Below are 26,575 nucleotides of genomic sequence, written 5' to 3'. Positions count from 1 at the left end.
AATAACCTAGTTTACAGGTTCTCCACAGTTAGTACCATAATAACCTAGTTTACAGCTTCTCCACAGTTAGTACCATAATAACCTAGTTTATAGGTTCTCCACAGTTAGTACCATAATAACCTAGTTTACAGCTTCTCCACAGTTAGTACCATAATAACCTAGTTTACAGGTTCTCCACAGTTAGTACCATAATAACCTAGTTTACCATAATAACCTAGTTTATAGCTTCTCCACAGTTAGTACCATAATAACCTAGTTTATAGCTTCTCCACAGTTAGTACCATAATAACCTAGTTTATAGCTTCTCCACAGTTAGTACCATAATAACCTAGTTTACAGGTTCTCCACAGTTAGTACCATAATAACCTAGTTTATAGCTTCTCCACAGTTAGTACCATAATAACCTAGTTTATAGCTTCTCCACAGTTAGTACCATAATAACCTAGTTTACAGGTTCTCCACAGTTAGTACCATAATAACCTAGTTTATAGCTTCTCCACAGTTAGTACCATAATAACCTAGTTTATAGCTTCTCCACAGTTAGTACCATAATAACCTAGTTTACAGCTTCTCCACAGTTAGTACCATAATAACCTAGTTTACAGGTTCTCCACAGTTAGTACCATAATAACCTAGTTTAACCTAGGTTCTCCACAGTTAGTACCATAATAACCTAGTTTACAGCTTCTCCACAGTTAGTACCATAATAACCTAGTTTACAGGTTCTCCACAGTTAGTACCATAATAACCTAGTTTACAGGTTCTCCACAGTTAGTACCATAATAACCTAGTTTATAGGTTCTCCACAGTAAGTACCATAATAACCTAGTTTACAGCTTCTCCACAGTTAGTACCATAATAACCTAGTTTACAGCTTCTCCACAGTTAGTACCATAATAACCTAGTTTACAGGTTCTCCACAGTTAGTACCATAATAACCTAGTTTATAGCTTCTCCACAGTTAGTACCATAATAACCTAGTTTAGTACCATAATAACCTAGTTTACAGCTTCTCCACAGTTAGTACCATAATAACCTAGTTTACAGGTTCTCCACAGTTAGTACCATAATAACCTAGTTTACAGGTTCTCCACAGTTAGTACCATAATAACCTAGTTTACAGCTTCTCCACAGTTAGTACCATAATAACCTAGTTTACAGCTTCTCCACAGTTAATAACCTAGTACCATAATAATAATAACCTAGTTTATAGGTTCTCCACAGTTAGTACCATAATAACCTAGTTTACAGCTTCTCCACAGTTAGTACCATAATAACCTAGTTTATAGCTTCTCCACAGTTAGTACCATAATAACCTAGTTTACAGCTTCTCCACAGTTAGTACCATAATAACCTAGTTTATAGGTTCTCCACAGTAAGTACCATAATAACCTAGTTTATAGCTTCTCCACAGTTAGTACCATAATAACCTAGTTTATAGCTTCTCCACAGTTAGTACCATAATAACCTAGTTTATAGCTTCTCCACAGTTAGTACCATAATAACCTAGTTTACAGGTTCTCCACAGTTAGTACCATAATAACCTAGTTTACAGGTTCTCCACAGTTAGTACCATAATAGTTTACAGCTTCTCCACAGTTAGTACCATAATAACCTAGTTTACTTCTCCAGTTTACCATAATAACCTAGTTTACAGTTCTCCACAGTTAGTACCATAATAACCTAGTTTACAGCTTCTCCACAGTTAGTACCATAATAACCTAGTTTACAGGTTCTCCACAGTTAGTACCATAACCTAGTTTACCTAGTTTACAGGTTCTCCACAGTTAGTACCATAACCTAGTTTACAGGTTCTCCACAGTTAGTACCATAACCTAGTTTACAGGTTCTCCACAGTTAGTACCATAACCTAGTTTACAGGTTCTCCACAGTTAGTACCATAACCTAGTTTACAGGTTCTCCACAGTTAGTACCATAATAGTTTACCTCCAGTTTACAATAACCTAGTTCTCCACAGTTAGTACCATAATAACCTAGTTTACAGCTTCTCCACAGTTAGTACCATAACCTAGTTTACAGGTTCTCCACAGTTAGTACCATAACCTAGTTTACAGGTTCTCCACAGTTAGTACCATAACCTAGTTTACAGGTTCTCCACAGTTAGTACCATAATAACCTAGTTTACAGGTTCTCCACAGTTAGTACCATAAAAACCTAGTTTACAGGTTCTCCACAGTTAGTACCATAATAACCTAGTTTACAGGTTCTCCACAGTTAGTACCATAATAACCTAGTTTACAGGTTCTCCACAGTTAGTACCATAATAACCTAGTTTACAGGTTCTCCACAGTTAGTACCATAACCTAGTTTACAGGTTCTCCACAGTTAGTACCATAATAACCTAGTTTACAGGTTCTCCACAGTTAGTACCATAATAACCTAGTTTACAGGTTCTCCACAGTTAGTACCATAACCTAGTTTACAGGTTCTCCACAGTTAGTACCATAATAACCTAGTTTACAGGTTCTCCACAGTTAGTACCATAACCTAGTTTACAGGTTCTCCACAGTTAGTACCATAACCTAGTTTACAGGTTCTCCACAGTTAGTACCATAACCTAGTTTACAGGTTCTCCACAGTTAGTACCATCAGGCCTTCTGTCAGGCCTTCACTGATGATTTAACATGCCAAACATTAAACTGGGAGAGGACTCCTGTCCTTGAATCTCTTTCTCTCTCTCTCTCTCTTGGATCTCTCTCTCTCAACCCTCCTCCTCTAGAATAATACAAACATGCAAACAAAAAGAAAAACCATTACGTTAAAATATTAATGTTATCTTTCTTTCTCCTCTGGTGGGTCTCAGGGTGGCCAGAAGATTGACAGGCTGGACGGAGCTCATGCCCCAGAGCTGACCAATAAGGTCCAGAGGCTGTCAGTCAGCTCGGGGGGGCTGGGCGGGCCAGGGGCGGAGCCCCCTAAAGAGGACCTTAATGAGCGTCTGAAGAGACTGATCAACGCAGCACCCTGCATGCTCTTCATGAAGGGCTCCCCCCAGGAACCCCGCTGTGGTAAAGAGAGAGAGAATGTGGGGGTGTGGTCTTCATGAAGGGCTCCCCCCAGGAACCCCGCTGTGGTAAAGAGAGAGAGAATGTGGGGGTGTTTTCATGAACAGGCTCCCGCTGTGGAAAACACACAGGGGCCAGGCCTGGTAATTAGAGAGAAACAGGGGGATTGGTGGTGGTGGAGGTGGAGGAGAGGCAGGCCTGGTGGTGGAGGAGGAGGAGGAGAGGCAGGCCTGGTGGTAGAGAAGGAGGAGGAGAGGCAGGCCTGGTGGTGGAGGAGGAGGGGAGGCAGGCCTGGTGGTAGAGAAGGAGGAGGAGAGGCAGGCCTGGTGGTGGAGGAGGAGGGGAGGCAGGCCTGGTGGTAGAGAAGGAGGAGGAGAGGCAGGCCTGGTGGTGGAGGAGGAGGGGAGGCAGGCCTGGTGGTAGAGGAGGAGGAGGAGAGAGGCAGGCCTGGTGGTGGTGGTGGAGGAGGAGGAGGGGAGGCAGGCCTGGTGGTAGAGAAGGAGGAGGCGAGGCAGACCTGGTGGTAGAGAGAGGAGGGGAGGCAGGCCTGGTGGTAGAGGAGGAGGAGGAGAGGCAGGCCTGGTGGTGGAGGAGGAGGAGGGGAGGCAGACCTGGTGGTGGTGGAGGAGGAGAGGCAGACCTGGTGGTGGTGGAGGAGGAGAGGCAGACCTGGTGGTGGTGGAGGAGGAGAGGCAGACCTGGTGGTGGTGGAGGAGGACAGGCAGGCCTGGTGGTGGTGGAGAGGCAGGCCTGGTGGTGGAGGAGAGGCAGGCCTGGTGGTGGAGGAGGAGAGGCAGGCCTGGTGGTGGAGGAGGAGAGGCAGGCCTGGTGGTGGAGGAGGACATTACACTGTAAGGGGTTGAGGTTCCCAACCACGCCGCTGATTATCAGTATCAGTATTAGTATCAGTATCAGTATCAGTATTAGTATTAGTATTAGTATCAGTATCAGTATTAGTATCAGTATCAGTATTAGTATCAGTATTAGTATCAGTATCAGTATTAGTATCAGTATCAGTATCAGTATTAGTATCAGTATCAGTATCAGTATTAGTATCAGTATTAGTATCAGTATCAGTATCAGTATTAGTATCAGTATCAGTATTAGTATCAGTATTAGTATCAGTATCAGTATCAGTATTAGTATCAGTATCAGTATTAGTATCAGTATTAGTATCAGTATTAGTATCAGTATTAGTATCAGTATTAGTATCAGTATCAGTATTAGTATTAGTATCAGTATTAGTATCAGTATCAGTATTAGTATTAGTATCAGTATTAGTATCAGTATTAGTATCAGTATCAGTATCAGTATTAGTATTAGTATCAGTATCAGTATTAGTATCAGTATTAGTATCAGTATTAGGTTCAAGGCAGTTTGAGTTTAACATCTAAACCCATAAGTGTTATTTTTCATCTCATCCTGAAATGTATCTCTAAATATTTTTCATCTTTATAAAGAAGCCAGGTTGTAGTGTTTGTGACCTCTAGTTTAATCTAATCCCCACCAAGCCACGTGAGGCTGTGACTACGACCTCGCTAGTTCTTTAAAGAAGCCCTCTAAACCTGAATGTAAAGGTTACACACTCATACACCATGTAGAACACATTCTCCTAACACATTACACGCTCTTTGTGTGTGTGCGCGTCTGTGTCTCTGTGTGTGCGTGTGCGTGTGTGTGTGTGTCTGTGTGTGCGTCTGTGTGTGTGTGTCTGTGTGTGCGTCTGTGTGTGTGTGTGTGTGTGTGTGTGTGCGTGTGTGTGTGTGTCTGTGTCTGTGTGTGCGTGTGTGTGTGTGTGTGTGTGTGCGTCTGTGTGTGTGTGTGTGTGTCTCTGTGTGTGCGTGTGTGTGTGTGTGTGTGTGTCTGTGTGTGTCTGTGTGTGTGTCTGTGAGTGTGTGTGTCTGTGTGTGCGTGCGTGCGCGTCTGTGTCTCTGTGAGTGTGTGTGTGTGTGTGTCTCTGTGTGTGTGTGTGTGTGTGTCTGAGTGTGTGTGTGTGTGTGCATAATAACCTAACTTTCCTTGAAATAAGAAATCAGCTTTTTTATGTTCCTTTTTCCTGGAGCTGTATGGTCTGTCTGCGGTGCGCGACCCCCCCCTGACCCTTTAGGAGAAGGAGAGAGGGGCCAGAACCCCTCGCCAATCAATCGTGCGTGTCTGGGTCTAGGATAGAGAGCCTCTAGCCAGAGAAAGCAGCTGGGTCTGGTGTAGTAGAAACAAGTTAATATAGTGGCATGTAGCTGAATAACCATTAGTTAGGGGCCTCTAGCTGTTTTATAATGAATTCCCCCATGAATGAATGAAGTAGCAGAATGAGAGTTTCACTGCAGGCTCTACATGCAGGCAACATATCACCCCTCCTCTACTCCTGTTCCCTCTTTCTGTTCCCTTCTCTTTTTCTCTGCCTCTCGCTTTCTTTCTTGATCGCCGCTCGCTCGCTCTCCTCTCCCTCTCTTTCTCCTCTCCCTCTCTTTCTCCTCTCCCTCTCTTTCTCCTCTCTCTCTCTTTCTCCTCTCTCTCTTTCTCCTCTCTCTCTCTTGCTCCTCTCTTCCTCTCTCTCTTTTTCTCCTCTCTCTTTTTCTCCTCTCTCTTTCTCCTCTCTCTCTTTCTCCTCTCTCCCTCTTTCTCTTTTCTCCCTCTTTCTCCTCTCTCTCTTTCTCCTCTCTCTCTTTCTCCTCTCTCTCTCTTCTCTCTCTCTCTTTGCTCCTCTCTTCCTCTCTCTCTTTTTCTCCTCTCTCTTTTTCTCCTCTCTCTTCCTCTCTCTCTTTTTCTCTCTCTCTTTCTCCTCTCTCCCTCTTTCTCTTTTCTCCCTCTTTCTCCTCTCTCTATCTTTCTCCTCTCTCTCTTCTCTCCTCTTTCTCCTCTTTCTCCTCTCTCTCTCTCTCTCTCCCTCTTTCTCCCTCTTTCTCTCTCTCTATCTTTCTCTCTCTCTCTCTCTCCCTCTTTCTCCTTTCTCTATCTTTCTCCTTTCTTTCTCCTCTCCCTCTTTCTCCTCTCTTCTTTCTCCTCTCTATCTTGCTCCTCTCCCTCTTTCTCCTCTATCTTTCTCCTCTCTCTCTTTCTCCTCTCTCTCTCTTTCTCCTCTCTATCTTGCTCCTCTCCCTCTTTCTCCTCTATCTTTCTCCTCTCTCTTTCTCCTCTCTATCTTTCTCCTTTCTCTCTCTTTCTCCTCTCCCTCTTTCTCCTCTCTCCCTCTTTCTCCTCTTTCTCCTCTCTCTTTCTCCTCTCTCTCTCTTTCTCCTCTCTCTCTTTCTCCTCTCCCTCTTTCTCCTCTCTCTTTCTCCTCTCTCTCTTTCTCCTCTCTCTCTTTCTCCTCTCTCTCTTTCTCCTCTCTCTCTTTCTCCTCTCTCTCTTTCTCCTCTCTCTCTTTCTCCTCTCTCTCTTTCTCCTCTCTCTCTTTTCCTCCTCTATCTTTCTCCTCTCTCTATCTTTCTCCTTTCTCCATCTTTCTCCTTTCTTTCTCCTCTCCCTCTTTCTCCTCTCTCTCTCTTTCTCCTCTCTCTCTCTTTCTCCTCTCTATCTTGCTCCTCTCCCTCTTTCTCCTCTATCTTTCTCCTCTCTATCTTTCTCCTCTCTCTCTTGCTCCTCTCTCCCTCTATCTTTCTCCTCTCTCTATCTTTCTCCTCTCTCCATCTTTCTCCTTTCTCTCTCTTTCTCCTCTATCTTTCTCCTCTCTCTCTCTATCTTTCTCCTTTCTCTCTCTTTCTCCTCTCTTTCTCCTCTCTATCTTTCTCCTTTCTCTCTCTTTCTCCTCTCTCTCTCTTTCTCCTCTATCTTTCTCCTCTCTCTATCTTTCTCCTTTCTCTCTCTTTCTCCTCTATCTTTCTCCTCTCTCTCTCTATCTTTCTCCTTTCTCTCTCTTTCTCCTCTCTTTCTCCTCTCTATCTTTCTCCTTTCTCTCTCTTTCTCCTCTCCCTCTTTCTCCTCTCTCTCTCTCCTCTCTCCATCTTTCCCCTCTCTCTCTCTTTCTCCTCTCTCCATCTTTCCCCTCTCTCCCTCTTTCCCCTCTCTCCCTCTTTCTCCTCTCTCTTGCTGTCTTTCACTCGCTCTCCTCTCATTCTTTCTCTCTCTCGTTCTCTCCCTCCACCCTTGTTTCCATATGTCTATTTCCCTCTGTCACAGTCTCTTCTCAAACACTGACTCACACTCATGTATCAAGGACATAACACATATCTGCCTCATATTTAAACAGTGATCCTGTCCATGCCAATGTGGACCCATGTCAGTAGTAAGATACACTGCATTTGGAAAGTATTCAGACCCCTTGACTTTATCACATTTTGTACGTTACAGCCTTATTCTAAAATTGACAACAAAAAGAATGTCTCATTTCCTATCAATCTACACACAATACCCCATAATGACAAAGCAAAAACAGGTTTAGAAATTTTTGCTAATTTATTAAACATAAAAAAACGGATCATATTTACATAAGTATTCAGACCCTTTACTCAGTACTTTGTTGAAGCACTTTTGGCAGCAATTACAACCTCAAGTCTTCTTGGGTATGACGCTACAAACTTGGCACAGATGTATTTGGGGAGTTTCTCCCATTTCTTCTCTGCAGATCCTCTCAAGCTCTGTCAGGTTGGATGAGCAGCGTAGCTGCACAGCTATTCTCTATTTTCAGGTCTCTCCAGAGATGTTCAATCGGATTCAAGTCCAGGCTCTGGCTGGGCCACTCAAGGACATTCAGAGACTTGTCCCGAAGCTATTTCTGTGTCGTCTTGTCCGTGTGCCTAGGGTCATTGTTCTGTTGGAAGGTGAACCTTCACCCCAGTCTGTACTCTGGAGCAGGTTTTTATGAAGGATCTCTCTGTACTTTGCTCCGTTCATCTTTCCCTCGATCCTGACTAGTCTCCCAGTTCCTGCCGCTGAAAAACATCCCCACAGCATGATGCTGCCACCACCATGCTTCACCGTAGGGATGGTGTCAGGTTTCCTCCAGACGTGATGCTTGGCATTGAGGCCATGGTTTCATCAGACCAGAGATTCTTGTTTCTCATAGTCTGAGAGTCTTTAGGTGCCTTTTGGCAAACTAAGCGGGCTGCCATGTGTATTTTACTTAGGATTGGCTTCATTCTGGCCACTCTACCATAAAGGCCTGATTGGTGGAATACTGCAGAGATGGCTGTCCTTCTGGAAGGTTCTCCCATCTCCACAGAGGAGCTCTTGTCAGAGTGACCATTGGGTTCTTGGTCACCTCCCTGACCAAGGCCCTTCTCCCCTGATTGCTCAGTTTGGCTGAGCGGCCAGCTCTAGGAAGAGTCTTTGTGGTTCCTAACTTCCATTTAAGAATGATGGAGGCCACTGTGTTCTTGGGAAAATTACTTACAAATCATGCAATGTGATTTTCTGGATTTTTGTTTTAGATTCCGTCTCTCACAGTTGAAGTGTACCTATGATAAAAATTACAGACCTCTACATGCTTTGTAAGTAGGAAAACCTGCACAATCAGCAGTGTATCAAAGACTTGTTCTCCACACTATGTATATACACACTTTGTATTACTTAAAATGAATGTGATGATACCAGGCGAGAGTTTGGGACCATCTTTATTTTAGCTTTTAACTTCATGTCTTGTTCATGTGTTTCCAAATGGCCCTTTTTATATGAGGGTAACAAACATGCTGCTGACCAAACTCATCTGCAATTATGTTCTGATTTAATATTCTGACTCTGTTGTTCCTATAAACATACAATAACATTAAACTAACAACCTGATTTAATATTCTGACTCTGTTGTTCCTATAAACATACAATAACATTAAACTAACAACCTGATTTAATATCCTGACTCTGTTCATATGAACATACAATAACATTAAACTAACAACCTGATTTAATATCCTGACTCTGTTCCTATAAACATACAATAACATTAAACTAACAACCTGATTTAATATTCTGACTCTGTTCATATGAACATACAATAACATTAAACTAACAACCTGATTTAATATTCTGACTCTGTTCATATGAACATACAATAACATTAAACTAACAACCTGATTTAATATTCTGACTCTGTTCATATGAACATACAATAACATTAAACTAACAACCTGATTTAATATTCTGACTCTGTTCCTATAAACATACAATAACATTAAACTAACAACCTGATTTAATATTCTGACTCTGTTCATATGAACATACAATAACATTAAACTAACAACCTGATTTAATATTCTGACTCTGTTCCTATAAACATACAATAACATTAAACTAACAACCTGATTTAATATCCTGACTCTGTTGTTCCTATAAACATACAATAACATTAAACTAACAACCTGATTTAATATTCTGACTCTGTTCATATGAACATACAATAACATTAAACTAACAACCTGATTTAATATTCTGACTCTGTTCATATGAACATACAATAACATTAAACTAACAACCTGATTTAATATTCTGACTCTGTTCATATGAACATACAATAACATTAAACTAACAACCTGATTTAATATTCTGACTCTGTTCATATGAACATACAATAACATTAAACTAACAACCTGATTTAATATTCTGACTCTGTTCATATGAACATACAATAACATTAAACTAACAACCTGATTTAATATTCTGACTCTGTTCATATGAACATACAATAACATTAAACTAACAACCTGATTTAATATTCTGACTCTGTTCATATGAACATACAATAACATTAAACTAACAACCTGATTTAATATTCTGACTCTGTTCATATGAACATACAATAACATTAAACTAACAACCTGATTTAATATTCTGACTCTGTTCATATGAACATACAATAACATTAAACTAACAACCTGATTTAATATTCTGACTCTGTTCATATGAACATACAATAACATTAAACTAACAACCTGATTTAATATTCTGACTCTGTTCCTATAAACATACAATAACATTAAACTAACAACCTGATTTAATATTCTGACTCTGTTCATATGAACATACAATAACATTATAACTAACAACCTGATTTAATATTCTGACTCTGTTCATATGAACATACAATAACATTAAACTAACAACCTGATTTAATATTCTGACTCTGTTCATATGAACATACAATAACATTAAACTAACAACCTGATTTAATATTCTGACTCTGTTCATATGAACATACAATAACATTAAACTAACAACCTGATTTAATATTCTGACTCTGTTCATATGAACATACAATAACATTAAACTAACAACCTGATTTAATATTCTGACTCTGTTCATATGAACATACAATAACATTAAACTAACAACCTGATTTAATATTCTGACTCTGTTCATATGAACATACAATAACATTAAACTAACAACCCGTTGATTTCTCCTCAGCCGTCAGATAGTGGCGCTTTTCAAGGACCATGCTATCCAGTATAACAGCCGTGTCTTATACTAGGTTTACAAACACACTGTGTTCTCCCCATCACCCAGGTTTCAGCCGTCAGATAGTGGCGCTTTTCAAGGACCATGCCATCCAGTTCAGCAGTTTTGACATCCTGTCAGACGAGGAAGTGAGAGGGGGGCTGAAGACCTTCTCCAACTGGCCCACCTACCCTCAGGTTTATGTTAACGGAGAACTCGTAGGGGGACTGGACATTGTCAAGGTGAGTCATGTTAAACACACGTTTTTATTTTCCAGAGAACTGAGGCGAGGCGAGGGAAAACAAAACAAACATGGACAACAACAACAAAAATGATAACCCTTGAAAAAGAAAAAAAAAGAAATAACCTTGGTATAACACCAAGAGATGTGAGCCTTTTGGTGTAGTGGTTTTAGAATGACCGAGACCAGGGTTTGAGTCCTGGTCAGGATACCCTTCTAATGAACTACATTGGTTTCAGCAGTTGGATAGCACTATTGACAGCATGGGGCGGTAGGGTAGCCTAGTGGTTAGAGCGTTGGACTAGTAACCGGAAGGTTGCAAGTTCAAACCCCCGAGCTGACAAGGTACAAATCTGTCATTCTGCCCCTGCCCCTGAACAGATAGTTAACCACTGTTCCTAGACCAGTTAACCTACTGTTCCTAGACCAGTTAACCCACTGTTCCTAGACCAGTTAACCCACTGTTCCTAGACCAGTTAACCCTCTGTTCCTAGACCAGTTAACCCACTGTTCCTAGACCAGTTAACCCACTGTTCCTAGACCAGTTAACCCACTGTTCCTAGACCAGTTAACCCACTGTTCCTAGACCAGTTAACCCACTGTTCCTACCAGTTAAAAATGTCCCAGCCAAGTTTGAGGGCATCGTTCATCATAATGGATGTTCTATGTGTCGCATTCTATTAAAGTCATCAGAGTCGTCTTTACTGTGTTGATCTGCTTCAGCTTCTATTCAGTTTGAATTCTACATTTTAACACAATCTATTTAGACAGCTGACGCGAGCACAAATCACATCATAATTGTCTTCAGGAAATGTACTTCTCGAGTCATATATTTTTCTTTCATTTTTAGATGTGTTCACTGCAGGCTTTGACTAGCAGCGATTAAGTTGCAGAGTCTCATTTAAATACATGCCCAGATCGACCTGAGGTATCTACCAAACAAGTTTTACAGCAACATAATCCGAAAAGGGAGGCTACTAAATTGTTTTCCTGTTACTGTTCGACTCACAAAATATAATTTAAATTCCCAGGATTTGATTCACCGCGATCAAACCGAATCCCAACTACTACAATGGCAAAGCGAATCATTCCATTTGTAAAAATAAAAAAATCTATTTAAAAAATTGGGGGGACTGAGCAGTTCTGGACTGGTTCCGACCGATATTTCTATGTAGATGTTCCATAAAAAATCTGCCATTTCCAGCTACAATAGTCATTTACAACATTAACAATGTCTACACTGTATTTCCGATCAATTCGATGTTATTTTAATGGACAAAAATGTGCTTTTCTTTAAAAAACAAGGACATTTCTAAGTGACCACAAACTTTTGAATGGTAGTGTATGTGTTTGTGTGTTTTAGTGTGATTCAGACTGTAGGTGTGTGTTTTAGTGTGATTCAGACTGTAGGTGTGTGTGTTAGTGTGATTCAGACTGTAGGTGTGTGTGTTAGTGTGATTCAGACTGTAGGTGTGTGTGTTAGTGTGATTCAGACTGTAGGTGTGTGTTTTAGTGTGATTCAGACTGTAGGTGTGTGTTTTAGTGTGATTCAGACTGTAGGTGTGTGTGTTAGTGTGATTCAGACTGTAGGTGTGTGTGTTAGTGTGATTCAGACTGTAGGTGTGTGATTCAGACTGTAGGTGTGTGTTTTAGTGTGATTCAGACTGTAGGTGTGTGTTTTAGTGTGATTCAGACTGTAGGTGTGGGTGTGCGTGTGTTTTAGTGTGATTCAGACTGTAGGTGTGTGTTTTAGTGTGATTCAGACTGTAGGTGTGTGTTTTAGTGTGATTCAGACTGTAGGTGTGTGTGTTAGTGTGATTCAGACTGTAGGTGTGTGTGTTAGTGTGATTCAGACTGTAGGTGTGTGTGTTAGTGTGATTCAGACTGTAGGTGTGTGTTTTAGTGTGATTCAGACTGTAGGTGTGTGTTTTAGTGTGATTCAGACTGTAGGTGTGTGTGTGTGCATGTGTTTTAGTGTGATTCAGACTGTAGGTGTGTGTGTGTGTGTTAGTGTGATTCAGACTGTAGGTGTGTGTGTTAGTGTGTAGGTACAGTAGAACAAAGTGACCCAGTGACCCATCTCAGTGTTGATACCTGTTGTAGGAACTAGCGGAATCTGGAGAGCTGGAGAACACCTGTCCCAAGGCTGTCACACTAGAGCACAGGTAAAACACACCTTTATACACACACACACAGATAGTATTGTTGTATTGTGTGACTTATGGACTGTCCTTATAACCTCCAGGTTGAAGTCGACCATCAACAGGAGTCCAGTCATGCTGTTTATGAAGGGCAATAAAGAGGTACGTAGGTGTCACTATATAACAGGACAATAAAAGAGGTACGTAGGTGTCACTATATAACAGGACAATAAAGAGGTACGTAGGTGTCACTATATAACAGGACAATAAAGGGGTACGTAGGTGTCACTATATCATAACAGGGCAATAAAGAGGTACGTAGGTGTCACTATATAACAGGACAATAAAGGGGTACGTAGGTGTCACTATATAACAGGACAATAAAGGTGTCACTATATAACAGGACAATAAATGTAGGTGTCACTATATAACAGGACAATAAAGGTAGTGTCACTATATAACAGGACAATAAAGGGGTATGTAGGTGTCACTATAAAGGACAATAAAGAGTACGTAGGTGTCACTATCATAACAGGACAATAAAGAGGTATGTAGGTGTCACTATATAACAGGTGTCACTATAACAGGACAATAAAGAGGTATAACAGGACAATAAAGAGGTGTCACTATATAACAGTAGGTGTCACTATATAAACAGGACAATAAAGAGGTACGTAGGTGTCACTATATCATAACAGGACAACTAAAGGACAATAAAGGTGTCACGGACAATAGGTGTCACTATATAAACAGGACAATAAAGAGGTACAGGTGTCATACTATAACAGGACAATAAAGAGGTACGTTGTCACTATATAAACAGTGTAAAGACTGTCATATAACAGGTGTCAATAAAGGGGTACGTAGGTGTCACTATATAACAGGACAATAAAGAGGTATGTAGGTGTCACTATATAACAGGACAATAAAGAGGTACGTAGGTGTCACTATATAACAGGACAATAAAGAGGTACGTAGGTGTCACTATATAACAGGACAATAAAGAGGTACGTAGGTGTCACTATATAACAGGACAATAAAGAGGTACGTAGGTGTCACTATATAACAGGACAATAAACAATAAAGAGGTACGTAGGTGTCACTATATACTATATCATAACAGGACAATAAAGAGGTACGTAGGTGTCACTATATAACAGGACAATAAAGAGGTACGTAGGTGTCACTATATAACAGGACAATAAAGAGGTACGTAGGTGTCACTATATAACAGGACAATAAAGAGGTACGTAGGTGTCACTATATAACAGGACAATAAAGAGGTACGTAGGTGTCACTATATAACAGGACAATAAAGAGGTACGTAGGTGTCACTATATCATAACAGGGCAATAAAGAGGTACGTAGGTGTCACTATATAACAGGACAATAAAGAGGTACGTAGGTGTCACTATAACAGGACAATAAAGAGGTACGTAGGTGTCACTATATAACAGGACAATAAAGAGGTACGTAGGTGTCACTATATCACAGGACAATAAAGAGGTACGTAGGTGTCACTATATAACAGGACAATAAAGAGGTACGTAGGTGTCACTATATCATAACAGGGCAATAAACCTGTGTGTTTGTTTGGTCTGTGTACTTACTTAATGGAATAGAATGGGGGTGGCAGGTAGCCTAGTGGGTAGAGCGTTGGACTTGTAACCGAAAAGGTTGCTAGATCGAACCCCCGAGCTGACAAGGTAAAAATCTGTCATTCTGCCCCTGAACAAGGCAGCTGTTCCTAGGCCGTCATTGTAAGTAAGAATTTGTTCTTAACTGACTAAAGATTTAAAAAAAAAATTAAAAAAAAAAAAAAATATATATATATATATATATAATGGAATAGAAAAGGAGAATAGGACTTGAATATAATTGCAGTTAATCATAAATAAATGCTATGCAGAAACATACATGGACAATAAACTGAGGCTTGTGTTTGGCCTATATAATACTATTCTAATATAACTCCAGTACATTACTTCAAGAGGTACCAGTTGGCCTATTTAATACTATTCTAATATAACTCCAGTACATTACTTCAAGAGGTACCAGTTGGCCTATTTAATACTATATAATACTATTCTAATATAACTCCAGTACATTACTTCAAGAGGTACCAGTTGGCCTATATAATACTATTCTAATATAACTCCAGTACATTACTTCAAGAGGTACCAGTTGGCCTATTTAATACTATATAATACTATTCTAATATAACTCCAGTACATTACTTCAAGAGGTACCAGTTGGCCTATATAGTACTAATATATATATATATATATATAGTGACTAAATACTTTTTGCCCCACTGTATATACTCTGCCAATCTAGTAGATAAGGACAATTGGTATTGCATACATTTCAACAGAATTGAGGCTAATCTGAAATCAATAATATTCTGCACCTCACAGAGCAGTGGGATCCCCCCCCCTCTCTCACACACACACACACACACACACACACACAGACACTAATGGTTCAGGAGTACCCCCCTCTCACACACACACACAGACACTAATGGTTCAGGAGTACCCCCCCCTCTCTCTCACACACACACACACACACACAGACACGAATGGTTCAGGAGTACCCCCCCTCCCCCACTAATGGTTCAGGAGTACCCCCCCTCTCACACACACACACACACACACACACACACTAATGGTTCAGGAGTACCCCCCCCTCCTACCTCTTCATATTGATTGCTGCTGCTCACAGATGAAGAGATATCTTCAGAGTAGTTTAAACCAGGTCCCCTGTGAATCCCATCTCTCCCTTTTCACTCGCTGGGGTTCTATTTGTAGATGCGGATCTTTATTTCGTTTTCCCTCCGTTTCTTAAAAGACCGTTTCTAAGTGGGGTCCTGTGAAACCAATAGCAGTTGAAACTTGCTCAATGAAAGCTTGAGTTTGGTTTCATTCTGGAGGGAAGAGGTCCTAACTCCTCCTGCTTCAGAGTAGTACTTTTTATTAATTTGAATTATTTATTTAACTAGGCAAGTCGGTTAAGAACAAATTCTTATTTACACTGACGGCCTAGGAACAGTGCCTTGTTCAGAATGACATATCTTTAGCTCGGGGATTCGATCCGGCAACCTTTCGGGTTACTGGCCCAACGCTCTAACCACTAGGCCGCCACTTAAAACCATGTGTTATCTTGAAAGCATTTCTCCTACTCACTCAGAAAGCACCATTTTTATATTAGCTATTTGAAAAGATCTTTGTCTTAAAAAAGAAAAACAATTTGAAGACCAGAAACATTGCTTCCTGTGATTTTGTTCTGCAATAAAATGGTTTTGTGTGGACTCACCCGTTGAAGGATCTGAGTTGAGTTAATATGTTGATTATAAAGGGTATGTTCTTTGTTAAGATATGGGTATGATTGAGTTCTCTGTTTGGTTTCTAAAGTCTGTTTTTCTTCCTGTATCTGTAGCAAGCCAAGTGTGGATTCAGTCTTCAGATACTGGAGATAATGAACAGCTCGGGGTGAGATAACACCACTATATCACGATACTGGAGATAATGAACAGCTCAGGGTGAGGTAACACCACTATATCACGATACTGGAGATAATGAACAGCTCGGGTGAGAACACCACTATGTCACGATACTGGAGATAATGAACAGCTCGGGGTGAGAACACCACTATATCACGATACTGGAGATAATGAACAGCTCAGGGTGAGGTAACACTACTATATCACGATACTGGAGATAATGAACAGCTCAGGGTGAGGTAACACCACTATATCACGATACTGGAGATAATGAACAGCTCAGGGTGAGAACACCACTATATCACGATACTGGAGATAATGAACAGCTCAGGGTGAGGTAACACCACTATATCACGATACTGGAGATAATGAACAGCTCGGGTGAGATAACACTACTATATCACGATACTGGAGATAATGAACAGCTCAGGGTGAGGTAACACTACTATATCACGATACTGGAGATAATGAACAGCTCGGGTGAGATAACACTACTATATCACGATACTGGAGATAATGAACAGCTCAGGGTGAGGTAACACTACTATATCACGATACTGGAGATAATGAACAGCTCAGGGTGAGGTAACACTACTATATCACAATACTGGAGATAATGAACAGCTCGGGTGAGATAACACTACTATATCACGATACTGGAGATAATGAACAGCTCAGGGTGAGGTAACACTACTATATCACGATACTGGAGATAATGAACAGCTCAGGGTGAGGTAACACTACTATATCACATACTGGAGATAATGAACAGCTCGGGGTGAGATAACTCAGGGTGAGATAACACTACTATATCACGATACTGGAGATAATGAACAGCTCAGGGTGAGGTAACACTACTATATCACGATACTGGAGATAATGAACAGCTCAGGGTGAGGTAACACTACTATATCACGATACTGGAGATAATGACCAGCTCGGGGTGAGATAACACTACTATATCACGATACTGGAGATAATGAACAGGGTGAGGTAACACCACTATATCACGATATGGAGATAATGAACAGGGTGAGAACACCACTATATCACGATACTGGAGATAATGAACAGCTCAGGTGAGAACACCACTATATCACGATACTGGAGATAATGAACAGCTCAGGGTGAGGTAACACTACTATATCACGATACTGGAGATAATGACCAGCTCGGGGTGAGATAACACTACTATATCACGATACTGGAGATAATGAACAGGGTGAGGTAACACCACTATATCACGATATTGGAGATAATGAACAGGGTGAGAACACCACTATATCACGATACTGGAGATAATGAACAGGGTGAGAACACCACTATATCACGATACTGGAGATAATGAACAGCTCAGGGTGAGGTAACACTACTATATCACGATACTGGAGATAATGACCAGCTCGGGGTGAGATAACACTACTATATCACGATACTGGAGATAATGAACAGGGTGAGGTAACACCACTATATCACGATATTGGAGATAATGAACAGGGTGAGAACACCACTATATCACGATACTGGAGATAATGAACAGGGTGAGAACACCACTATATCACGATACTGGAGATAATGAACAGCTCAGGGTGAGGTAACACTACTATATCACGATACTGGAGATAATGAACAGCTCAGGGTGAGGTAACACTACTATATCACGATACTGGAGATAATGAACAGCTCGGGGTGAGATAACACTACTATATCACGATACTGGAGATAATGAACAGGGTGAGGTAACACCACTATATCACGATATTGGAGATAATGAACAGGGTGAGAACACCACTATATCACGATACTGGAGATAATGAACAGGGTGAGAACACCACTATATCACGATACTGGAGATAATGAACAGGGTGAGAACACCACTATATCACGATACTGGAGATAATGAACAGGGTGAGAACACCACTATATCACGATACTGGAGATAATGAACAGGGTGAGAACACCACTATATCACGATACTGGAGATGATGAACAGGGTGAGAACACCACTATATCACGATACTGGAGATAATGAACAGGGTGAGAACACCACTATATCACGATACTGGAGATAATGAACAGGGTGAGAACACCACTATATCACGATACTGGAGATAATGAACAGGGTGAGGTAACACCACTATATCACGATACTGGAGATAATGAATAGGGTGACGTAACACCACTATATCACGATACTGGAGATAATGAACAGCTCAGGGTGACGTAACACCACTATATCACGATACTGGAGATAATGAACAGCTCAGGGTGACGTAACACCACTATATCACGATACTGGAGATAATGAACAGCTCAGGGTGAGGTAACACCACTATATCACGATACTGGAGATAATGAACAGCTCGGGGTAAGATAACACCACTATATCACGATACTGGAGATAATGAACAGGGTGAGGTAACACCACTATATCACGATACTGGAGATAATGAACAGGGTGAGGTAACACCACTATATCACGATACTGGAGATAATGAACAGGGTGAGGTAACACCACTATATCACGATACTGGAGATAATGAATAGGGTGACGTAACACCACTATATCACGATACTGGAGATGATGAACAGGGTGAGGTAACACCACTATATCACGATACTGGAGATAATGAACAGGGTGAGGTAACACCACTATATCACGATACTGGAGATAATGAACAGGGTGAGGTAACACCACTATATCACGATACTGGAGATAATGAACAGGGTGAGGTAACACCACTATATCACGATACTGGAGATAATGAACAGGGTGAGGTAACACCACTATATCACAATACTGGAGATAATGAACAGGGTGAGGTAACACCACTATTACACAATACTGGAGATAATGAACAACTCGGGGTGAGAACACCACTATGTTACGATACTGGAGATAATGAACAGCTCAGGGTGAGAGAACACAACTATATCACGATACTGGAGATAATGAACAGCTCCGGGTGAGAGAACACCATTATATCACGATACTGGAGATAATGAACAGCTCAGGGTGAGAATATCACGATACTGGAGATAATGAACAGGGTGAGAACACCACTATATCACGATCCTGGAGATAATGAACAGCTCAGGGTGAGGTAACACCACTATATCACGATACTGGAGATAATGAACAGCGCAGAGTGAGGTAACACCACTATATCATGATACTGGAGATAATGAACAGCTCAGGATGAGAACACCACTATATCACGATACTGGAGATAATGAACAGGGTGAGGTAACACCACTATATCACGATCCTGGAGATAATGAACAGTTCAGGGTGAGAACACACCATATCACCATAATGAACAGCTGATAATGAACAGCTATATCATGATAATGAACAGGTGAGGTAACACCACTATATCATGATAATGAACAGGGTGAGGTAACACCACTATATCATGATAATGAACAGGTGAGGTAACACCACTATATCATGATAATGAACAGCGTTGAGGTAACACCACTATCATGATAATGAACAGCGCAGGGTGAGGTAACACCACTATATCATGATCATGAACAGCGCAGGTGAGGTAACACCACTATATCATGATAATGAACAGCTCAGGGTGAGGTAACACCACTATATCATGATCATGAACAGCGCAGGGTGAGGTGACACCACTATATCATGATCATGAACAGCGCAGGGTGAGGTGACACCACTATATCATGATCATGAACAGCGCAGGGTAAGGTAACGCCACTATATCATGATCATGAACAGCTCAGTTCATTATATCTTGTCTGTGTTTATAATAATGGTTAATATCTTGTCTGTGTTTATAGTATGATGGTTAATATCTTGTCTGTGTTTATAATAATGGTTAATATCTTGTCTGTGTTTATAGTATGATGGTTAATATCTTGTCTGTGTTTATAATAATGGTTAATATCTTGTCTGTGTTTATAGTATGATGGTTAATATCTTGTCTGTGTTTATAATAATGGTTAATATCTTGTCTGTGTTTATAATAATGGTTAATATCTTGTCTGTGTTTATAATAATGGTTAATATCTTGTCTGTGTTTATAGTATGATGGTTAATATCTTGTCTGTGTTTATAATATGATGGTTAATATCTTGTCTGTGTTTATAATATGATGGTTAATATCTTGTCTGTGTTTATAATAATGGTTAATATCTTGTCTGTGTTTATAGTATGATGGTTAATATCTTGTCTGTGTTTCCTGTTTACAGGGTGGAGTACAACACCTTTGATATCCTAGAAGATGAGGAGGTAAAAGAGGCTGTATCTGTCTATGACATTTGCAAAACCATGCTGGTGAAACCTAAAGATGTTTTTCTACACGTTAACATGGTTTTCTTCATTTATCTTCCAATGTCCAGGTTAGACAGGGTCTAAAGACATACTCAAACTGGCCAACGTACCCTCAGCTATACGTCAATGGGGAGCTCATTGGCGGGCTGGACATTGTGAAGGTGAGAATTGACTTTTGTTTTACACCTCAGACCATAATTGCACTTATTATTAACGCCACTTAGTTCTGGACTAGTCTGAATATGTCTATAAACCATTTACAATGGAGATCGTCCATTTAAAATAGCTTTTTAGTCCTAAACTAGGCTGAATCTGGTGTCTGGGGGAAACCAACCCTTATAGAATCAGCCAGGTATGTCACAGTGTCATAGACAGAGGCAACAGCAGTACCACAGACTCTCCACCAGGTGTCACCAAAGCACCGCGTTCTGTTTTCTTAGCCTGCTTAATGTCGCCATGTACAGTCAGACAGGCAGCATGGAAGGGGGGAGGGTGGTCATCCTCGGTAGTAAAAAAGCACAGAGGAAAAGATTGGTGTAATGTAAATACCAAGGTTTCTCAGTGAACTACATTAAACCATGCTAAGGGTAGGTTACACAACATTGAGATAGTAAAGTCCCCAGTGTGCGTCTAACAGTAATCCTCTGTTAGATATGCCTACTTATTTCACCAAGGGCCTTGCTTTGCATAAACTAGGCCTGAGGTCCGGGTGGGTTTAAAGCAGCGTATTGCCCAGCAGTGCCTAGTGATTGATGTCAGCTGGAGTTCAGTTTTAATAGATCACCTGTCAATCACTGTTCTTTATAAGGACTACATTGTGATAACATGTCACTGGGTTTCATTAGACAGGAGTTCTCTGTGTATCTATACATAGTTTAATGAGACAGGAGTTCTCTGTGTATCTATACATAGTTTAATGAGACAGGAGTTCTCTGTGTATCTATACATAGTTAGTTTCATGAGACTGGAGTTCTCTGTCTCTATTCATAGTTAGTTTCATGAGACTGGAGTTCTCTGTCTCTATTCATAGTTAGTTTCATGAGACTGGAGTTCTCTGTCTCTATACATAGTTAGTTTCATGAGACTGGAGTTCTCTGTCTCTATTCATAGTTAGTTTCATGAGACAGGAGTTCTCTGTGTATCTATACATAGTTTCATGAGACAGGAGTTCTCTGTGTATCTATACTAGTTTCATGAGACAGGAGTTCTCTGTGTATCTATACATAGTTTCATGAGACAGGAGTTTCTGTGTCTCTATCTATACATAGTTTAATGAGACAGGAGTTCTCTGTGTATCTATCTATACATAGTTTCATGAGACTGAGTTCTCCTGTGTATCTATACATAGTTTCATGAGACTGGAGTTCTCTGTCTCTATCTATACATAGTTTAATGAGACAGGAGTTCTCTGTGTATCTATACATAGTTTAATGAGACAGGAGTTCTCTGTGTCTCTATCTATACATAGTTTAATGAGACAGGAGTTCTCTCCTATCTCTATACATAGTTTCATGAGACAGGAGTTCTCTGTGTATCTATACATAGTTTCATGAGACTGGAGTTCTCTGTCTCTATTCATAGTTAGTTTAATGAGACAGGAGTTCTCTGTGTATCTATACATAGTTTCATGAGACAGGAGTTCTCTGTGTATCTATACATAGTTTCATGAGACAGGAGTTCTCTGTGTATCTATACATAGTTTCATGAGACAGGAGTTCTCTGTGTATCTATACATGAGTTTCTCTGTCTCTATTCATAGTTAGTTTCATCAGGAGTTCTCTGTGTATCTATACATAGTTTCATGAGACTTCTCTGTGTATCTATTCATCTTCTCTGTGTATCTCTAGTTCATGAGACAGGAGTTCTCTGTGTCTCTAGTTTCATGAGACTCTTCTCTGTGTATCTATCATAGTTTAATGAGACAGGAGTTCTCTGTCTATCTATTCATAGTTTAATGAGACAGGAGTTCCTCTGTTTCATGATCTATACATAGTTTCATGAGACTGGAGTTCTCTGTCTCTATTCATAGTTAGTTTCATGAGACTGGAGTTCTCTGTGTCTCTATCTATACATAGTTTCATGAGACTGGAGTTCTCTGTCTCTATTCATAGTTAGTTTCATGAGACTGGAGTTCTCTGTCTCTATTCATAGTTAGTTTCATGAGACTGGAGTTCTCTGTGTATCTATACATAGTTATTGTGCATCAATAGAGTATGTGTTTCTGATGCTGTTGGAAGGTTACATGACAGGTCCAGGAGGCTGTTATTTTCTCATGTATCAGCTGGTATGAAGATCAGACCTGTATTGACATGTGTTCTGTGTTTTTACAGGAGCTTAAAGACAGTGGAGACCTTTCTTCTGTCCTGAGGGGTGAATGCTAGATTCCTGTAGTACTGTTACTGTGATAGGAATGAGCTATGGACTACTGCACTCTTCCTTCCCCTCTCCCTCTTCTTCCCCTCTCTCTCTACCCTCTTCTTCCTCTCTCTACCCTCTTCTTCCTCTCTCTACCCTCTTCTTCCTCTCTCTACCCTCTTCTTCCTCTCTACCCTCTTCTTCCTCTCTACTCTTCTTCCTCTCTCTACCCTCTTCTTCCTCTCTCTACCCTCTTCTTCCTCTCTCTACCCTCTTCCTCTCTCTACCCTCTTCTTCCTCTCTCTACCCTCTTCTTCCTCTCTCCCCTCTCTCCCTCTTCTCTCTCTACCCTCTTCTTCCTCTCTCTACCCTCTTCCCTCTCTCTACCCTCTTCTTCCCCCTCTACCCTCTTCTTCCCCCTCTACCCTCTTCTTCCCCTCTCTCCCTCTTCTTCCCCTCTCTACCCTCTTCTTCCTCTCTCTACCCTCTTCTTCCCCTCTCTACCCTCTTCTTCCTCTCTCTACCCTCTTCTTCCCCTCTCTACCCTCTTCTTCCTCTCTCTACCCTCTTCTTCCTCTCTCTACCCTCTTCCTCTCTCTACCCTCTTCTTCCTCTCTCTACCCTCTTCCCTCTCTCTACCCTCTTCCCTCTCTACCCTCTTCTTCCTCTCTCTACCCTCTTCCTCTCTACCCTCTTCCCCTCTCTACCCTCTTCTTCCCTCTCTCCCTCTTCCCTCTCTCCCTCTACCCTCTTCTTCCTCTACCCTCTTCTTCCCTCTCTACCCTCTTCCTCTCTCTACCCTCTTCTTCCCCTCTACCCTCTTCTTCCCCCTCTACCCTCTTCTTCCCCTCTCTACCCTCTTCTTCCCCTCTCTACCCTCTTCTTCCCCTCTCTACCCTCTTCTTCCCCTCTCTACCCTCTTCTTCCCCTCTACCCTCTTCTTCCCCTCTCTACCCTCTTCTTCCCCTCTCTACCCTCTTCTTCCCCTCTCTACCCTCTCTTCCCCTCTCTACCCTCTTCTTCCCCTCTCTACCCTCCCCCTCTTCCCTCTCTCTACCCTCTTCTTCCCCTCTCTACCCTCCTCTTCCCCTCTCTACCCTCTTCTTCCCCTCTCTACCCTCCTCTTCCCCTCTCTACCCTCTTCTTCCCCTCTCTACCCTCTTCTTCCCCTCTCTACCCTCCTCTTCCCCTCTCTACCCTCTTCTTCCCCTCTCTACCCTCTTCTTCCCCTCTCTACCCTCTTCTTCCCCTCTTCCCTCTCTACCCTCCTCTTCCCCTCTCTACCCTCCTCTTCCCCTCTCTATCCTCTTCTCTTCCCTCTTCTCTCCCCTCTCTGAAATACATTATATTATCCATCCATTGATGTTTCTGAACATAGCACAGGTGTCCAAATTAACCTGATTGATCAAACTGCATTCTGCCACCAGCTGCAAATATAATAAAGTCATCCATGATGCTACCTGACTGGTTTCCTTATTTGTCTTTTGAACCTTAAAGAACACAGCAGTCAGAGCAAAGAACTAGAACCTTAGAACACAGCAGTCAGAGCAAATAACTAGAACCTTAGAACACAGCAGTCAGACCAAAGAACTAGAACCTTAGAACACAGCAGTCAGAGCAAAGAACTAGAACCTTAGAGAACACTGCAGTCAGAGCAAAGAACTAGAACCTTAGAACACAGCAGCTAGAGCAAAGAACAGCAGTCAGCAAAGAACTAGAACCTTAGAACACAGCACTCAGAGCAAAGAACTAGAACCTTAGAGAACACAGCAGTCAGAGCAAAGAACTAGAACCTTAGAACACAGCAGTCAGAGCAAAGAACTAGAACCTTAGAACACAGCAGCTAGAGCAAATAACTAGAACCTTAGAACACAGCAGCTAGAGCAAAGAACAGCAGTCAGAGCAAAGAACTAGAACCTTAGAACACAGCAGCTAGAGCAAAGAACTAGAACCTTAGAACACAGCAGCTAGAGCAAAGAACAGCAGTCAGAGCAAAGAACTAGAACCTTAGAACACAGCAGCTAGAGCAAAAAACTAGAACCTTAGAGAACACAGCAGTCAGAGCAAAAAACTAGAACCTTAGAACACAGCAGCTAGAGCAAAGAACTAGAACCTTAGAACACAGCAGTTAGAGCAAAGAACTAGAACCTTAGAACACAGCAGCTAGAGCAAATAACTAGAACCTTAGAACACAGCAGTCAGAGCAAAGAACTAGAACCTTAGAACACAGCAGTCAGAGCAAATACATAGAAGTGGCTTCCACAGGTCATTGACCTCCCCTCCCTCCATAGAGATGAGTAGACTGGCAGCCCCTCCCCTCCCTCCATAGAGATGGACGTGGTCCACAGGTCATTGGACCCCTCCCCTCCCTCCATAGAGATGGACGTGGTCCACAGGTCATTGGACCCCTCCCCTCCCTCCATAGAGATGGACGTGGTGCACAGGTCATTGGACCCCTCCCTCCCTCCATAGAGATGGACGTGGTCCACAGGTCATTGGACCCCTCCCTCCCTCCATAGAGATGGACGTGGTGCACAGGTCATTGGACCCCTCCCCTCCCTCCATAGAGATGGACGTGGTGCACAGGTCATTGGACCCCTCCCCTCCCTCCATATAGATGGACGTGGTGCACAGGTCATTGGACCCCTCCCCTCCCTCCATAGAGATGGACGTGGTCCACAGGTCATTGGACCCCTCCCCTCCCTCCATAGAGATGGACGTGGTGCACAGGTCATTGGACCCCTCCCCCCCTCCATAGAGATGGACGTGGTCCACAGGTCATTGGACCCCTCCCCTCCCTCCATAGAGATGGACGTGGTCCACAGGTCATTGGACCCCTCCCCTCCCTCCATAGAGATGGACGTGGTCCACAGGTCATTGGACCCCTCCCCTCCCTCCATAGAGATGGACGTGGTGCACAGGTCATTGGACCCCTCCCCTCCCTCCATAGAGATGGACGTGGTCCACAGGTCATTGGACCCCTCCCCTCCCTCCATAGAGATGGACGTGGTCCACAGGTCATTGGACCCCTCCCCTCCCTCCATAGAGATGGACGTGGTGCACAGGTCATTGGACCCCTCCCCTCCCTCCATAGAGATGGACGTGGTGCACAGGTCATTGGACCCCTCCCTCCCTCCATAGAGATGGACGTGGTGCACAGGTCATTGGACCCCTCCCCTCCCTCCATAGAGATGGACGTGGTGCACAGGTCATTGGACCCCTCCCCTCCCTCCATAGAGATGGACGTGGTGCACAGGTCATTGGACCCCTCCCTCCCTCCATAGAGATGGACGTGGTGCACAGGTCATTGGACCCCTCCCTCCCTCCATAGAGATGGACGTGGTGCACAGGTCATTGGACCCCTCCCCTCCCTCCATATAGATGGACGTGGTGCACAGGTCATTGGACCCCTCCCCTCCCTCCATAGAGATGGACGTGGTCCACAGGTCATTGGACCCCTCCCCTCCCTCCATAGAGATGGGCGTGGTGCACAGGTCATTGGACCCCTCCCTCCCTCCATAGAGATGGACGTGGTGCACAGGTCATTGGACCCCTCCCTCCCTCCATATAGATGGGCGTGGTGCACAGGTCATTGGACCCCTCCCTCCCTCCATATAGATGGACGTGGTGCACAGGTCATTG

The 26,575-nt window shown here is 42.2% G+C and overlaps 1 protein-coding gene across 1 annotated transcript in view; it reads left to right on the top strand.

Moving 5' to 3' along the window:
• glrx3 (glutaredoxin 3) overlaps window positions 1-23,043 on the top strand; it is a 44,821-nt gene extending 21,778 nt beyond the window's left edge. Inside the window, exons 4-11 of the mRNA XM_042316689.1 lie at window positions 2,825-3,029; window positions 10,464-10,636; window positions 12,739-12,800; window positions 12,881-12,938; window positions 16,215-16,267; window positions 20,497-20,536; window positions 20,647-20,739; window positions 22,909-23,043. Coding sequence (XP_042172623.1) covers window positions 2,825-3,029; window positions 10,464-10,636; window positions 12,739-12,800; window positions 12,881-12,938; window positions 16,215-16,267; window positions 20,497-20,536; window positions 20,647-20,739; window positions 22,909-22,959 — 735 coding nt within the window. The 3' untranslated portion in view covers window positions 22,960-23,043. The remainder of the gene's footprint in view (window positions 1-2,824; window positions 3,030-10,463; window positions 10,637-12,738; window positions 12,801-12,880; window positions 12,939-16,214; window positions 16,268-20,496; window positions 20,537-20,646; window positions 20,740-22,908) is intronic.
• The last annotated feature ends 3,532 nt before the right edge of the window (window positions 23,044-26,575 follow it).

Source organism: Oncorhynchus tshawytscha, unplaced genomic scaffold (assembly GCF_018296145.1).
Source record: "Oncorhynchus tshawytscha isolate Ot180627B unplaced genomic scaffold, Otsh_v2.0 Un_contig_79_pilon_pilon, whole genome shotgun sequence".
NCBI classification, from domain to species: domain Eukaryota; kingdom Metazoa; phylum Chordata; class Actinopteri; order Salmoniformes; family Salmonidae; genus Oncorhynchus; species Oncorhynchus tshawytscha.
The sequence above is the reverse complement of the archived record's forward strand: the minus strand, read 5'-3'. Positions and strand labels throughout refer to the sequence as shown.